The 18,506-nt window shown below is 39.9% G+C and overlaps 1 protein-coding gene across 1 annotated transcript in view; it reads left to right on the top strand.

The window, feature by feature from the left end:
- Positions 1 to 219: 219 nt before the first annotated feature.
- The window catches only part of trabd2a (TraB domain containing 2A), a 50,426-nt gene continuing 32,139 nt past the window's right edge, over positions 220 to 18,506 (top strand). Inside the window, exons 1-2 of the mRNA XM_058064202.1 lie at positions 220 to 779; positions 2,445 to 3,005. Coding sequence (XP_057920185.1) covers positions 672 to 779; positions 2,445 to 3,005 — 669 coding nt within the window. The 5' untranslated portion in view covers positions 220 to 671. The remainder of the gene's footprint in view (positions 780 to 2,444; positions 3,006 to 18,506) is intronic.

Below are 18,506 nucleotides of genomic sequence, written 5' to 3'. Positions count from 1 at the left end.
TATTTTTTGCTGCTACTTTGTACATATTGGAATGAACGATGGGGAAAGTTTGAGATTGTGATGAGTCATAAATCTCCTTGCACGGTCAGACTGTCCCCATTACGGTAATCATTAAATGTTAGGGGGTTGAGAATTGGTGTAAGGTTAAAGTGAGGTTAGAGGGTGTGTGAGTTTGTGGGGGGGGGGGGGGGGTGCAGGCGACACAGGGGGTAGGACACATACACACGCAGCAGCGAGGCGGACGCACAGAGATGCAAATAGTGAAGAAGAAGTGAGGAGCGAACTTTTTTTTCCTGCTGCTTCCATTCATTCAGACGCGCGTGGATTTTACGCAACAACTTTGGAGCACCTCCAACAAAGTGATCACCGGACAGAGGAGCAGGCACGCAGACATCTCCGTGACAAGCTGACGATGTGACGCCGGTGGAAGGGAAAGAGAAACTCCACCAAATGACCACCAACATCTCCCATCACCACCACCACTTCTGCTGCTGCTATTACGCCTGTGCGCAAAGCCTGAGCATGACTGGTTTGTTTAGCGTGGACGCGTGGATCCGTGGAAGCATTAACTCATCCATGCATTCTAAGAAAACATAGTTTGGATTACTTTGTGTGTGTGTGAGTGTGTGTGTGCGTGTGCGCGTGTGTGTGTCTGAGAGGACAGAGTCACGATGCGCGGAACCCTGGGCGCATTGATCCAGTCCTGCCTGGTTCTTCTGGTCAAAAGTGACCAGTGGAGGATCAGATCTGACTCAAGCAACTGTGAGCTCCACAAGAAAGTAAGTAAGACAGACAGATAGATAGATAGATAGATAGATGTGCATCTGCATCCCATGTAGTAAATCACTCTTAATTGTCTTAATTGTACACTTTTTTTATACTTCTATACACTTTTTGTGTACTTATTTTTATTTTACAAAAGTAATAAGTCATAGTCACCTCGTGTTGTAATTCAATGTAACTGAATTTTCTGGTGACATTTTTTATTTTTTGAAAAAAAAAATACATAAAAAATACTCTAATGTGTTCCAAAAAAGATCTGATTCCCAACCACTGTTCCGCCGCACATACAGTAGTGTGCCGTGATGAGAAATCATCAAATGTGCCTTTGGATTGTCCCATTCTGCTTAATTAAACATGATTTATTTACTCCAAAATTCCCACAGTGACACAATTAAACAATTTATCAGTCTTCCACTAGATGTCAGAAGGAATACAGAATACAGTAAGTCACCCCATGCTTGGTGAGATTTGTCTATTTTAATTTGAATGTCTGCCTTGGCTCAGTAAAGGCTTGGAGTTGACAACATCACGGATTGTCAACAGGTGCCACATTGTGCATGCAATGTTTACGTGGAAATTATTTTGGCAGATTTGGAAATGTGGGTATTAATTAGACCTGCGACAACCAAGACGGCCACTAGCAAGCGAGCTAACAAGCTAACCAGTCAGCATCAAATTTATTTCTTCAGCCCAAAACGTACCACTTCCACACGGAATGGGAGAGGAATTTTTTTTCACTCATGTCGACCATGCAGTGTTAAGGTAATGTAATATAAGGTAATAGCTTAATGTTTTGTGTCATTCCTGACATCTAGTGACCAGAATACTACACCAGTATGTAGGAATTTAATACACCATAATGTAGCACAAAACTGATATAGTAGTGAGGGAGCCATAATCGAACTGTAATTTTATTTTATTTTTTGCTTATTAGATTTGCTCATAATTTTATGTGTCCCAGTTGAGAAGCCAGGCATACCTTGAGGGTGAACATGGACTCACCACGATACTAATAAACAAGTAAAATTCTAATTCATGTAGTCCAAAGTTTTGCAAGAGACGGTCATTTTGTGTTATTCACTTACTTCATTTAAGTCACCAAATATTTCAGAAAAATACATCAGATTTGAATTGTGAGATACTGACTCATGTTTTCGAGATCTACAGCCAATAAAGTGTTGTCCGTGCTAGTTGAGTATTCCAGGATTCCAGGTCCGATCCGTGTGGAAAACATGAAGGCAGCTAATCCGCAGTCTGATGACGTGACATCATGTGTATTGTTTGTTTGACACTTTGCTCCTAAGTGGCCTGTTAATAAGTCATTAGCACTCTGTTAGCACACGGCTAATAAACAGTCTCTCGGGTAAGTGTCAGACAGGCCAGTGAAGGCAGAAAATAACATCATTAGCTTCTCTTTTTTGCAATTCGAGATTGCTTAAATGCTTATTTTGCTTACCAAAGCGTCAGTGAAGTTACATTGCAGTGGGATGCATTGATATCAAACTTACAGGTCCTATATTGTACACATTTTTGACAATTTTAAATAACTCTCATCATTTTTTTTAAATCCTGGCTTGAAACCAGAACACCAGACCAACGGTTTCTGCCGTAGCCAATCACAACCCTCAAAACTACAAATAACACTTGTTTTCTTTCTCCAGCAAACAGACTTAAACTCCTTCTTATGGACGATCAAACGGGACCCCCCCTCGTATTTCTACGGTACAATCCACGTTCCCTACACCCGTGTTTGGGACTTCATCCCTGAGAACTCCAAGCAGGCCTTCCAGGAGAGCAACATAGTCTACTTTGAGCTGGACCTGACAGATCCGTTCACCATCTCCGCTTTGACCAGCTGTCAGCTGCTCCCCCAGGGCGAGAACCTGCAGGACGTTCTACCCAGAGACATCTATCGCAGACTTAAGAGGCACCTGGAGTACGTGAAACTCATGATGCCTTCGTGGATGACGCCAGATCAGCGAGGGAAAGGACTTTATGCGGACTACCTCTTCAATGCCATCGCCGGGAACTGGGAAAGGAAACGACCGGTTTGGGTCATGTTGATGGTGAACTCGCTGACCGAGGCGGACATTAAGACAAGAGGCGTGCCGGTGCTGGACCTCTACCTGGCGCAGGAGGCGGAGAGGATGAGGAAGAGGACGGGAGCTGTCGAGAAGGTGGAGGAACAGTGTCATCCTCTCAATGGCCTCAACTTCTCCCAGGTGAGTGGGAAACTGTTTGAGTGGATACTGATTGAATCATTTTAGGAAGGGGGTCCAAAATATTTGCTACTGGTTGAAGTACTACAGAATGGGGCGCTTTGGTTGGGGGAAGGTGCTGCTATTCAGGGAATTGTCACCTCCGTGCAACAACGGAGAGAGGAATTTATGCTATTTGTGTCGCTTGTTTACGCTAATGTATGTCAGTATGCAGCACTGCAATGATGTCATACTGTTTACGTTTATGATGCAGCATTCGTTGAATCTGTCAAATTTAATAGGACACTTGCAGTCCTTGCAGTCCTGACTTGTAAGGACTCAGATTTTCAGCCTTATGACTTGGAACTAGTCCCAATGTGTCGTTCAGACCTGACTCCAGACGTAAATGGAACCTATTGTTGTCATTTTCGACCTCTTGTGTTGAGTTGTGGACTACTGTAGAGCAGCTACATGTGATCATCTGCACAGAAAGCTTTCTAGATCTTCCAGATTCTGCACCTCTTCCTGCAGTGTCTCCTGCTTCCCACCCAAACGGTCTGTTTAATTTATTCCACCCATAGCCCACCTCCAAGTATGCCCACTCTGCTGTGTTTGGTCACACTCAGTGTTAGAAAAAACATTGTAACAACATTTATAGGTCAGAAAACTGAGATTTGCAAAACACGGACTTGCTCCCACCTCTTCGAGAACCTCATACAGTTTGTGGCCAAAAAAGAATGAGGATTGCTGGTCTATGACAACCAATTGTCAAATAGACCCGACCAGAATTGACATTACATTGTTAAAATGGCATTTTATTTCAGGAGACAATAAATAGTGCAGGGCTGCACGGCGGTCAAGTGGTTGGTGCGCAGACCTCAAAGCTAATTGTCCATAGGTATGAATGTGAGTGTGAATGGTTGTTTGTCTATATGTGCCCTGCGATTGGCTGGCGACCAGTCCAGGGTGTACCCCACCTCTTGCCCCAAGACAGCTGGGATAGGCTCCAGCAACCCCTCCCTGCGACCCTTCTGATGAATGAATGAATGAATGAATAAATAAATAGTACTTATGGACTTTGAGGAGTGGAAAATTCCAAACCTATGACTTTGGACGGGATTCGACTTGTCTTGTCTTCACTTAAAAGACCTGACTTGGACTTGCACGTCTATGCACGACTTACTTGAAACTTTAAAAACACTGACTTTCCCCACCTCAGTTAAATAGTAATATTCTACCTAAAGGATGATGCTAGATACTTTCTACCAAAATAGTGTATTTTCATATGAAACCAGGCATCATTTAGAAAACACCATTAATTATGATACAGGTTCCCAATGACCCTTTTCATTTTTTTTTACTAAACTAAAAAGGTTGCCGACCCCTGCCATGCAAGGATTTCACTTCCCAGGCGGTATAGCATGCATTTCAAGAACCAAAAGGTCTTTGCTGTGGTTTAGCAGCTCATCAGCTTAAAGCGCAAGCCGGTGTCGTTAGCGCACCAATAAGCGGACCTGCTGGATATCGTTAGTCATTATTCATAGCGTGACAAGCAATGATGATGCACTCATGGTATGTATTGTGCTGAATGACCACAAATGCATGAAAGTCTCGATGGCATGTCCGCTTAATGAGTGTCACCTGATGTATTGCCGTGTAACATGTGTTTCTGCCTATTCGTACGTCTTCCATTCGTTGGCTTTCCCCACGTGACGTCATGTCTTCGGGCCTGACTTGTACAAATTGATTCCACTCAAAAGACTTTCAATATAATTGACAAAGGCCAAATACATAACATGGATTAAGCTCCAACCAGCCTGCAGCTGCCACTTTTCCCTCTTCCTTCCATGGCTTGGTTGAGCGGGTGGGCAAGGTGTGGTGTTAATAATCAGCTGTGCAAACACTCGGCCCGGCTCCGCCACGTCCTTTGTTATGATGGAAAAATGGATCTTAATGACTCAATACTGAAAAGAGGCACCTTGTTTCTGAAACGGGCGGCACACTTGAGCCTCCTTGTCGGCCGGGCTGTCTGTCTGTGACCTTCGCTGACCCTTCCAGTATTACAAACATCTCACGAAAGCGGGAGTCCCTACAGACTCATGTTGCCTATTATTGAGGAATTTTGGCTAATGCTGCTCGGGAGCGGAGGGGATTATATGCCACCATTTACTCTAACACCCAGAAGCTTTAAGTGTTGTTATTTTAAAGCCGGCCTTGCTGGTCCCTCACACTATAATTCTCTTCCCGAAACCACCCAGCAGCATTTTATTCCTCATCCTGGATGCCGTAACCGCTGAGTATAGTATGTTAACAAAATACTGTATATTACACAATTTTTGTAGTTTGCAACTGAAGGGCATCCTTTAAAGCAGGGGTGGGCAAACTTTTTGACTCGCGGGCCGCATTGATTTAATAAAATTGACGGGGGGGCCAGACTAGTATTTTAGACCAGTATTTTACACGTAACAGTCAATTTTTACACATAGATTTTTACACACATTTTACACGTAAAAGTGTCATGCACTCTGCTATATGTGCCCTTTGAGATCATTTATTTGATGTAAAGTGTGTTGTAAATTAAATGTATTATTATTATTATTATTATTATTATTATTATTATTATTATTATTATTATTATTATTATTATTATTATTATTATTATTATTACTGAAAAAAGGACACAAGCACATAAAATAATAATAATAATAATACAGTTAATTTATTTGTAATAATAATAATAATAGTATGATTATTGTTATTATTATGAGTACATACTACTAATAATAGGAATTATAGTAATAATAATAATTTATTATTGATATTATTATTATTATGAATTATAATAATAATAATTTATTATTTATTATAATAACATTATAATAATAATAATAATAATAATAAGTACTCATAATAATAACAATAATCATACTATTATTATTATTATAAATAACTTAAGTGTATTATTATTATTATTATTATTAATGTATGTGCTTGTGTCCCTTTAATAATAATAATAATAATAATAGGAAATATTATAATAATAATTTATTATTTATATTATTATGATTATGATTATTATTATTATTATGTGCTTGTGTCCCTTTTTTCAGGAGCATTTTGTAAACAGCAGACCACATCAAATAACGAAATGGACAAAACAGCTACTTCAACAATCGAAAGGTTGGCTCAAGCCATGATGCCAGGTTGTATGTTTAGTTCAAATGAATATTTTGGAAAGAACGGGCGAGCCGTATTTAAACACTTGGCGGGCCGGATGTGGCCCCCGGGCCGTAGTTTGCTCACCCCTGCTTTAAAGGAATGTTTTTTTCCTTATAGTTGAATTAGGTGTGAGTTTGTGGGGACACTGGAGTAACAGAGCAGCCATTTCGACTGTGAGATCCACCAGTGTTGTCATTGTTTCATGAAAATGGGACTACTAGGTAAGAAATACAAATACAGCGAATGTTTGGTCTCCCGTTCACTGCCTGGACTTTGTTTTCATGAACAATCTCCACAACAATCTCAAGAACTTGTGAGAGAAAGCAGAAGCAGCCAGTGACAGCACTCGTGGTCAACATGTGGCGCCTGCTTGCATTTCCATTGTGGAGGAGATGCACTCCAAGCTCTGGGATCTTTGCTTTAAGATCATTTTCATTATTTTGGTAACATGAGAAGCTTGTTTCATGGACATACGGACAATACACAAATTAGGGCATGAACATGGTTAACTCATTTAAAAAAAAATCAGAAATGCAATACAAATACTCTTAACACAAAATAAAAATACTGTAAATACGGGAATAAATAATTGCAATGCAAGAAACACTACATATAAGGTACATTTACACACAAATAACATGAAAATATGATATAAAATTCCTATATACCTATGTACCAAAATGATTATTTGATATAATTTGTAGAAATATTAATTGGACATTACTTTAGAATCAATATGAGCTGTTCCTTTTTAAGAGTTAATATAATTTTTGGCGCCCCCTGGAGGTTACGCCGCCCCTGACATTTGCTTATATTGCCTTATAGATAGATAGATAGATAGATAGATAGATAGATAGATAGATAGATAGATAGATAGATAGATAGATAGATAGATAGATAGATAGATAGATAGATAGATAGATAGATAGATAGATAGATGGATAGATAGATATACTCCCTTTATTGTCATTGCACAAAAACACAGTAGTGAAATTGCCAACGAAATGTCGTTGCCTGGCTCCCATATAATAACAGGACCAGATAAGTAAACCCTCATCGCAGCATGAGTGACTATACCTTATTTCACAAAAATTTAATAGGAATACATAAAAAATAATGCCAAAATAATTTGTATAAAATGTTATTTATAAAATAATATAAATAATAATATAATATAAAATAATGTAAAATATACAATTATATATATACATACATATATATATATATATATAAAAATATATATAATATTATATATATATTTATATTATATATTATATATATAATATAAAATACGCTTTGTGTGTTTAGGGTTGTCTGTAAATATATTGCTTTTATTCTTGACTTATTACGATTATTACTGTACTAATTATTGCTATAAGTCATAACAACTTGTGCAAAAAAACATGTGTGCATTTTCAAACCCAATTTCACATATAAATCTGATTAACAAACTGCAAAACCCTGATTACATGACTATAAAATCCTCTGCCAGTAATTATTTTTTTCAGTAATACGCCGTACAAGCGTACTGGAAACCTCGTGTAATCACAGCCTTCATTGCGTTTAAGCCCACAAAGTCCACACACGTAAACAATGAATTGTGCTGTCCCTTAAATAAACTCCACGCTGACAATACGCTAACTACCATACCACACACAAAACTTGGCAGTCCCTTTCACTCTCAGCTTTAAAGCTAATCAACAACGGTTTGATGTCCGCCCAGATCTGTCTGACTTATTTCAATAAACATTTTTTCCCCTTTCCTGGTCACGGCTCAGCCGTGTAGTTTAAAGGGCCAATCTCCTCTTCTTAAAGCCTTTAAGCTCAAATCAACTGTAAGATGTGTAGATAGAGTGTGACCAGTGAAATGCATTCCGAAAGGGACCATTATATTCCCCTCCACTGCCTTTCACTTTTATCAGGCTGGGACTGAAGAGCCATATTCATAAGCTCTTAATAAGCTCTCTAATGTTTTCACAACTAAATTACATCGAGCGTTAAACCGAGCTGAAAGAAAAGAAAGGAATTCAGTCCCACTTGAAAGTGCGCTCCGGTTCTAAAAATACACAAATTAATGTTTTTCTAGTAGAAACGATAATTTTAGCTCTTAATGTAAGATATAAACAAAGCCCTCATTCATTAGGGCAGCGCTTGCTTCAATGGACTCAGCGTTGCTCCAGTCGCCGTTATTTGGTTGTACATCAGGTACAATTTGTCATACCTGTACGGGAAATATCGGAAATTTGAACGCTTTGAAGACGGAATGGAAAAGATCAAGATTTTTTCCCTCCAAGACATTTTCATTTTTAACTGTCAAATTTGAATATCATTTGAAAGAGTAAAGCAGCAGACTAGTTTGCGCACTCTGGGTATTCGTACTTGCGAAATGGTCCGTACGTAGGAAATCTGCACCGCACGATTGGCTGAGTGTGATTACACGCTCAGATCACAGAAACCAAACATGGAAAAATCACATTTAACATGTTCACATGAATAAATCTTGTCAGGGGTGTTGTGCCTTAGGATCATATTACCATCCATCCATCTTCTTCATTCATTCATTCATTCATTCATTCATTCATTCATTCATTCATTTCCACCGCTTTTTCCTCACAAGGGTCACGAGGGTGCTGGAGCCCATCCCAGCTGTCTTGGGGCGAGAGGCGGGGTACACCCTGGACAGGTCGCCAGCCAATCACAGGGCACCAGCCAATCACAGGGCACATATAGACAAACAACCCCATCCATCTTCTTCTCCTTATCCAAAGTCGGGCAGACGAGAAGCCAAGGTTTTCCTCCGCTTTGTCCAGCTCCCCCTGAGGTATCAGCCTGAGGCATTCCTAGACCAGCTGGGAGACATAGTCTCCTCAATGTGTCTTTCCTGAGGAATCGGACCAGTCGGACGTGCCCTCAACACCTCCCCGTGATGGTGCACGGGAGCCATTCCGACTAATGCCCGAGCCTCCCCATCGAGATTCTCACGGATGAGAGAGCTCTTCACTTTATCTCGAAGGGAGAACCCAGCCACCCTGTGGAGAAAACTCATTTCGGATCACGTTTTTGTCCTGTCCTCTTGATCACTATCCTTAGGTGAGGGTCAGAACGACAGTAATTCGGCTTAGCTCTCTCTTCACCACAAAAGATGGAGTCTGCAAGACAGATGCTGCAGAATAAAGATTTACTACATTTTATTCAAAGTCAAACAAATAACAGTCGAGAGCGGGAGTGACCTGGTCTTGGTTTGCCAAATCTGGTTATCTGGAAGGAACTCATCGTAGAGCTGCTGAATTATCAAAAGAGGTCAGTTGAGGTGGCTCAGGCATCTAGTGAAGACGAATCCCTGGGGAGGTGTTCGGGGAAACCGGAAGGAGGCTCCCCAGTGGATCTGGAGGAGTCAAGACTGGAAAGTCTTAGCTGAGATTGATCGGATAATCTGAATCGAATGAATGGATGATACATCAGGGTGTCATCAAATATGTTGAGAAGGTATCTTATATATCTTATATCAAAGAACACAACAAACACGATTTAGTCTTTGGTTATGACCATAAGTTCGGAAATTTCATATAATCACGGTTGATTTTCAGGTGTTGTTCAGGTCTTAAAAAGGCTATGGTGTTGTTTCAGGCTCAAATTAGTCCCAGTGCTATTTTTTGAATTGCATGGTGTTTATGATGTCTATTTTGGAGTTGGACTAAATGAGGCTCATTGAACGCAACCAATGGTCCTGTCTTTGCCCCAATCTCCAATCTGTCCAAGCATGACTGCTCTTATTCGTGCACGGTGCCCCCTTGTCTTTTGAAGGGCAGGCTCCACCGAGCCCATTACACTAAGTGAGCTTGTTGACGACAACAATGGGCCGCATGAAGGCCTCCTTTCTGTGTCCGTGTTGTTGGAAAGCCACGGAACATTCCGCGTCTCGCTGGAGCAGACCTGCTAATGAAAGTGTTGTTTCTTTCCTCCCATCATTAGGTGTAATGGTGCATGGCGCCGGGATGAATGCTGGTCTATGAGGAATGTTTGAAGCCCGTTTGGTCCATTCATGACCAGTAGGGATTGGCACATTGGGAAGCCGAAACGTGGTCTTGGATCAGTAGAAGAGTCTTTAAGGAAGCAAGGCGTGACTCCATCATCGTTTTTAAAGACATGGTGGTGTTACCTGCTTGCTTCTAACTGGAAGTCATGCCTCAGATCTTTGAATCTTTGGCCTGAAGAAACCCAAACAAAAGCCATAGTCATAACCAAAGAGCAAAGTTTGGTAATCCGCATGAAAATAATGCTTCATTCATAAATGTAACACTAACATGGTAGCGGTTCCGAGACAAAGTACAAAGTTGAACATCACCACGACTGAATATTTCTACTGTACGATGGAACATTGAAGCTCCGACATCAAGCTCTAAATGCAACGTCATGCAAGTCGTTGGTCCATAACCAAAATATAGCACCTGCCATGGCCGTGTTTATATGCAGTCATTCACCACATGAAACACCAATAATATTAAGATTAATGAAAGCGTAAAAGAGTTGTGATCTTTACACGGTCGCTTCCTGAGAGCGGGAACCGTCTTTCAGCACACGGCGAATGTGTGTACTCATGCATGCATGTGTCAGAGCTAGCTATACGGCGCTAAAGTGATGCTGGCGTGATGACAGTATCTGCCTGTAACGCACAACTGATTACATCTCAGTTGTCTCACTGGAAAGAATCACATCCTGTTCCATTCATTCATGGCACAATGGTTCCTATTTGTACACGCAACCAAACACCATCCGATGGAAGCTGTGCTCAAAGCTTTTTAACCGCCAAACCATTGTCTCTACTGTTTTAATGGGGACACTCATTTGAGGTAGCTTGTTTTCAATGCATGATGAACTACGGCAAAATATTTCAACATGCTGATGTTGGACTACCGCTGTGCTTTTTTGCAACTACTTAAAACAACAGCAAGGAATAATTGCAGTATTGTTGCTCCTTGGCTCCCCCTCATTTAACAAAACAGCATGATCACATGATCGTGATGATGATTGTGGCAGCAAAAGGAACATTTCCATGGGTGGTCAACCCCTCCAGTACCGGACATTTTAGGTGATGTCAACTGATCTTTCAAGGAACACAGATTATTGTGTTTTATGGCCACGTATATAAACATAGACCCTACTAAAACAAAGATTAGACTCTCGTCTTTCATCAGAATTTTTTTTTTACTTACCTTTTTCCATTCTTTAGTAATCAGCAGTATAAAATACATACGTTTCAGGAAAAAGTCAGTTCCCCACTAAAAAGAAAATGCTTTTTGTGGAGGCACATTTCAAGCATAACTTTCATTTTGACTGAAATACTTTTTGTGGAATACATGAACATAACACAAAAGTGGTAGTTGTACATCAATCTAAAAATTGAAAGCTCGGGCATTTGGGTTTATAAAAACATATATTTACGTATTTGTTATTGAATAAATTATGTTACCATGACAATGATAGACAATACTACTCTCTATTATTAGGCAGTGTACCATCAATATAATTATTACCCTTCCTTGGTAGTATTGTTATTGTCTAGCTTTGAAAGACTATGTTCTTAGCTGGCTTTAATGTTGTATAGCGCAAAAACAATGTTTGTTTCATATGATTCTATGTTTGGATGTCATATTTTCCTCCTCAAGTATTCCACCGAGCTTTGATAAAAGGAAGTATAAACTTTCCATCTTTAATTACAGCACAGGCTGTGTTTGTCCACTGGGCCCGTAATTGCTCGTACGTGTTTATTATTGTTTGTGTCTGGCTATGCTTGGATGTTTGTTCACGTGTGCGCTTTTTCATCTCTGCATGGGTAATTACATGGGTGGGTTTGTGCTAGTAAATGTTCAGCTCTTTGGCTGATTTGCCGTAGTGTCCTCTCAATTTGCTTGGAGCCGCCGGTGTCATGTCGCATGGAGGTGCTTGATTTCATCCCTTCTGTTGACCAAACAGTCACATATTAGATGTCGGCCACTTCCTCTGACATTATCTTCCCGTCTGTCGGGACACATGACACCAAGCTCCTCTCTTAAAAAAAAAACATTTTCCCCCAAAAGCCCTGCACTTAAACGTAATACAGTCAATGTGATTTGTTTACTGTGCTGTATTCCCCGCCCACATTAAACAATGCAATTTAAAGCTATTTAGAACTGATATAAACACGACGTTATATACTAGGTTGAAAAAGTAAATATTCTTAGCTTTCTAGATGAATATAATTAAATTGAGGTAGAATGATTGGCATGATTCTGTAAAAGTTATTTTCTTTGGCTTTTCTTCCTGGTTCTCAGGATTATTGGGTGTTGGCGATCATTGGTTCTTGGTTTCTGGTGAAGTCGTCAATGATTACACAGTTGAAAAGGTTTACTCAAGGCATTTAAAACATGAGAGCAATTTATTTGGAATGTCATATTGGGCCTATTATTTGTAAAAAAAAAATATTAAAAGACACATTATATGTAGTGTGTTGGTCACTCTGCATCAGTAATGTTACATTGATGAGACACAACATCATATTATGTATGGCATGTCCGACAGGATAGAGTGAAAAAAGTTCTCTTCCCATTCCATGTGGAAGTGGTACGCTTTTTGGTTCTTACATTGTCTTTGTTAGATACGCCAACCGAGGTTAATACACTTTTTATGCATAATGTGCCTGAATTACCATGCGTTATTGATTTTTGCATTATGTAATATAAATATTGTATAAGTTACTGTAATTTTAATTTCACTGTATGGGCAACAGCAGTATAAAAATGATTTTCAGATTATTCTGAAGCTTCCTCTGTGTCCTGAATACATGTTCACCCTGTAAGAGGACCCAAACTGATGCTGAAGCTTTACAAGCAGCTGGCAGTCAACCAATGAACCTCCCTGGCTTTGGCGTCGTTATGGCATTTCAGTAAAGCAAACACAAGAAATCCATACACTTTATACATGATACTATATAAATAAACGTCTGTTTATGTTGAAATAGAGCAGGGAACAAACTCTTTGCGTGTGTTTGTTTTGAGATTAGTGGAGATTTTCCCTCCAGTGTGGCAAGGTTTGCATGTTCAGTGAAGGTTTTCCTGTACGTTACAGTAAATACTCCTCATGTTGGGAATTGATGTCTTCTGTTTGAACCAAATATGACGCGTCAGTTGGGAAGCATGCTAAGCCTCACGTTAAATCGCTAAGCTAACTAATTAAGGAAAATGGATGACAAAACAAACATCAACATAAAGACTTTATTTTCCAAAAATCCTATAAGGACGCCTTTCTGGGGGCAAAAAGCTGCAGGGAGAAACACATTAGAGGCTCTGTTGTTTAAATAAGAAAAACCAAGCATCTACAAATGGGCTTAAAAGTCACTAACAACTATTTAATTTAATGTAAGCTAATGTTGGTAATGACGTAAGAGACCATTAGAGTCATTGCGATGCTAATTTTAATGTTTGGTGGCCATCATTCCCTCCATTGTTGTGTAGGTTAAGGTCGGTGTGGCTTTTGTTATGACAAAGCTAACACTAATCAGGCTGCAATTACCATGGAACAGATAGAAATTACACGCGCCATATAAGGAAAATGCTAAAAACAACATTTAAAACTATTAGTTTTAGTCCCTTGACTAAAAAGATAAAAAAAAAAAATACAATAACTAATAAAAGCAAAACTGTAGAGAGCTTATTTTGTTTTTTCCCACCCATTTGTTAGCTAACAAGCTACTTCCTGGTTCACGTAAGATAACATAAAATACAGGATTGTACCATCTATTCTGTAGCAAGGAAAACTGTTCCAATCTAACTTAAATGGAAAAAATATTTCATACATTTATGTCAGTAAAATGAAAACTAGTGACACGCCATGTTTGTATACTATTTTGTTTTGTTAGCTAGCATGCTAGTACAGAGATGTAAGCCAATTTTGTTTCTGCTGTAAGGCGGCTCATTCAATCCCAGCCATTTTTCAAAAGACAAAAGGTCAACCGCAGATTCCTGAATAAGAACCTGCTCTAACCACAACGGTTTTAGTTTTTAGATAAGCAAATGCTCAAAACGTTTGGAAAATATTCATTTGGGATTGTTTTATGACATACTGTAGTTTTCAAATGAGAGTTAACCTGATATGCGGTTTATATATACATATCAAAATGTCCCCGTGTCTGCTTGGAACCCCTCATACTGGCCATGTTTGTTACTGGTCTGGTCTAAATCCAGCTTCTTCAGCACTTAGCAGAAATGAGCCAAACCTCGTTGGACCTCAGCCGAGGGACGCTGAGCCAAAGTTGTCCAGTCCACAAACACAGTCGGCTAACAGTTTCTGCTGCCGAGCACAAACTCACCTGCTGTTGTTATTATTTTTTCAATGACTTTGTGGTCATTTGTTTAATCAAGAAAATGTTGCATTTATCTTGGGAAATTGTTGATTTATTTATTTTTTTTTAGTTACCCAAAAATACAAGCTGTTTTATTTTTTTATTTTTCTAGTGGCTATGACTGTTGCGCCTCATATTACATCAGCTGAGTATATGTAAATACGTTTCACTAGTATTTGAACTAAATCCGACCATAAACCTCCTGTGTGTTCACTGCACATATTTTGGTGGTTTTAGTGGAATTTCACAGGGGAGCACCACACAGGAGGCGTCTGTTGCTAGGTTGCTCCTCTCCACAGATGTTTAGAGCAGACAGGGAAGTGTTTGCACAGGGCTACGTATCGGCAAGAGTAAAATCCAGCACTTGCCTTAAGCATCAACGGGAATTTCTTCCGTCGAGGTGATGTTTTTTAACCATAACAGCAAAGTTGCCTTGGATGAGTCACACGATTGCTGGTCGGTTAGTTTACTAGTGGTCGCTGCCGTCATTAGAGTTCATCGCAGTAAGGTGTCGGGTGTCAATTCACACGACTTGAGTCACAATGTTGATGACTTTGGACTCGACTAGAAAATAGCAATACCAAAGAATTGCAACTCGGCTCAGAATTTGACATCAATAACTCTGGACTTGACTCGGACTTTAGTCTGATGACTTGAAAATACTTTAATATTTTCAGTGAATGGACTGAATAAAAAACATACGTACATTATAGCAATCCAATTTAACTCATTTATTATGTATTTTCTAAAACTATGACAGGACTAACATCGAATTAAATCACAAATCGAATACAGACCCACCAACCACCAGTACCAGCCTGGACAAATATGGACATTAGCACTTTTTTTGAGACATGCTTTCATATTTAACATATTGCATCATAGAACAATGTTTTCGGGGACTGCCGCTCTTCCAAAACAAGTGTGAATTCTCTGGCTGGAATCCCAAGAATAATTTACAACTACATTCCTCAATGTCGACACTGAGTTCAAACCGTTCTCTCGGTGTCTTTCACTCACTTCTGTTTTTCCCACACAACTAACTGTGATGATCGGAACTGGCGGACCACTTTTAGAGCGATCCGATAGTGCTCATGTACTAGTTCTGACGTGCTTTTGGCCATCTTCCCGCATTACCGAGACATTTGGTTCCTGACAAATTCAGCATATTTGGGTGTTCCTTTTATTTTTGTTAGTGTGCGGTTATGAGGTTGCGGCTGTTGGCGGGAAAACTGTGCATCAACAACCATCATTCGGTGTGTTTATTTTTTTGTATAAAGCAAGCTGGTGGGGAATGTTTGCATGCATGTTTCACTGAGATGTGCTTTGGTGTGTACGAAGTTAATTAAGTTTGGTTTGCCAGCAGCCACTTTAGTTCCAAGTGTGGGTCGGTGGTTTGTGTGTGGGTTGGTGTTGTGATCACTGCTGTCTCTATCTTATCCACAAAGGCAAAGGTTGGACTTTTATTTTTGGGACTTTGTATGCTGTTTGTGTTGTCTTGTTCTGAAAACATCTTGCACAATACGTTATACCGACCGTGGAGTTCAGTGAGAGATGCATATTTTTAATATGATCTAAAAAGGCGCATCTTTCCCTTTTATAATATGTCATTATAAAACTGATGACAGTTTTTTTCTATTTTAAACCGGTAAAATCTCAATAACTATAATTCACAACTCGTGAAATTTAGGCCACACAAATGGCTCAGAGTAGAGTTTGTCTTTTGTGCTGCCATGGTCACTACGACCACTAGAGGGCATGAAGCAAAATCATGCATGTGATTGACGCTCATTGATCGACTCCTCAACCAAACTTTCTCACATGGGGCTAGTTTTAACATACCCTATAAAATTATTCATGCTAAGATGCTTCATGCTAAAATTTCCGGCTTTTAATTCATTAATAACTGCAGAGCGGTCGAGCGGTTAGCGCGCAGGCCTCACAGCTAGGAGACCAGGGTTCAATTCCACCCTCGGCCATCTCTGTGTGGAGTTTGCATGTTCTCCCTGTGCATGCGTGGGTTTTCTCCAGGTACTCTGGTTAATTGGCGACTCCAAATTGTCCATAGGTATGAATGTGAGTGTGAATGGTTGTTTGTCTATATGTGCCCTGTGATTGGCTGGCCACCAGTCCAGGGTGTACCCTGCCTCTCGCCCTAAGACAGCTGGGATAGGCTCCAGCACCCCCGCAACCCTTGTGAGGATAAGCGGTAGAAAATGAATGAATTAATGATTTCTTATAAGAACATTTGATTTGGTTAATATCCGTTTTGGTTAGAGTCGCACCTTCTGGAACTGCTTAATGATGATAACCAAGGTTCCACTGTGTCTTGTGGGACTGTGGGATTTGTGTCTGTGGTTTATCACCAACTCTCCTCCCTCATGTCGCTTGAGTGATGAAAGGTGCCACCTTTATGGATGTAAGGAGAACGTGTGTGTGTGTCACTGCTATTTTCATACCAAATCTTCACACCATGGTCAAACTGAGTGCAAAAAGGGACCTCAGTGCTATATCAGGAGACCACAGTATGAGCCGAGCCATAACTATTAGTGTCCCTGTCATTAACTTGTCAGTCATCAGTTGTTTAGTCTAGGACGTCAGAAAAGTGTTCACTGTAGCCAAAAAGTGGCTTATTCAACATTTTTTGGTGTGCGGGACTAAAAATCGGAACTTGTACCGATGCACATCTGAAAGCTATTTAACAAAATAAAAATAAGAAGGCACAAATATTCCACTCTAAAGGTCATACACAAAAAACCTTCCAATTTCAGCATCATTTTCTTAAAATTTAAGCTATTTTTTTGGCTTTTTGGATACTTTGAAAGCAGTAAGACGCCAGTATTACCATAAGTGCATTAAAATGAAGGGAGATCGTTCTGTTTCTTCACTTTTATCAACTTAAAGTGACCGTTGGGTGACAATTAAGAATGTTAAGACCCTTCTCCATCTGCGACATGATGCTTTTTTTCAGAGACCTAAAATAACACCCATATACACTCTTATTATTCTTTGTTTACACTACAGTCAACACTAATGCACAGGCTACAGGGTCACAAGTTAGCTACTTAGATTCCAATTTGTTTAATCTAAACGTCAAGAGTTTGAAACAAAGTGGGGAAGAAGGACAAAGTAAGATGCCAAAAATTAACCACTTCCACACGGAATGGGAACTTTTTTTTCACTCTATCATGCAGTGTTAAGGAAATATAATGTGCTAACCAGCGCAGTTATGCCACGTTTTTGCCAGAAAGTGTCACAGCACGTTTGAGTCAGACATTCTGAAACGGACTAATGATGCTCACCAAGGTTCCACTGGAGTGGTTAATAAAGTTTTACACTTGTATGAGACCGAGTGTTAAAACGTGACTTGAAAATGACGTGTACGACTAAAACCCCTATTGATGGCGACACTTTGAAAATGTTCTTCCCAATCCAGAACAAATCCTGAAGTAAATTACTGTTGACTGTAAAGCAGTAAAATGTAGCTAAATCATTTTTTGCCCATTCATTAATTTTGTCATCAGTAATTGTGTGTAAATGTAAAAGCTGATGGTGTGTGTGGCTATTCATCGGTGTCGCGCTCGCACAGCTCGTTGGGGTGTAGTGAGGTAGGATAGTGTTGGCATTAGGAGGGGGTTGAGGGGTTGACATTTCAATCAACACAAACCCCAATGCGCACACACACACACACACACACACACACACACACACACACAGACCTCCAAGCCATTTGGTTTGACGCTGATTCCCTTTGACAGCCTAAATATTTTGGCTGCGTCCGGGCACCAAGGTAAATGCACCCCGCAAGAATGTTTTTCCAGGGCGAGAGACAGCAAAGACAGAAAGAGAGAGGTTTTGGAAGATGGTAACAGAGAGAACACACGCAGGCAGAGTGTGGGAGCTTCTTATTAAATGTGGTTTGTGTATTG

The sequence above is a fragment of the Doryrhamphus excisus genome, chromosome 2, assembly GCF_030265055.1.
Source record: "Doryrhamphus excisus isolate RoL2022-K1 chromosome 2, RoL_Dexc_1.0, whole genome shotgun sequence".
Classification (NCBI taxonomy): Eukaryota; Metazoa; Chordata; class Actinopteri; order Syngnathiformes; family Syngnathidae; genus Doryrhamphus; species Doryrhamphus excisus.
The sequence above is the reverse complement of the archived record's forward strand: the minus strand, read 5'-3'. Positions and strand labels throughout refer to the sequence as shown.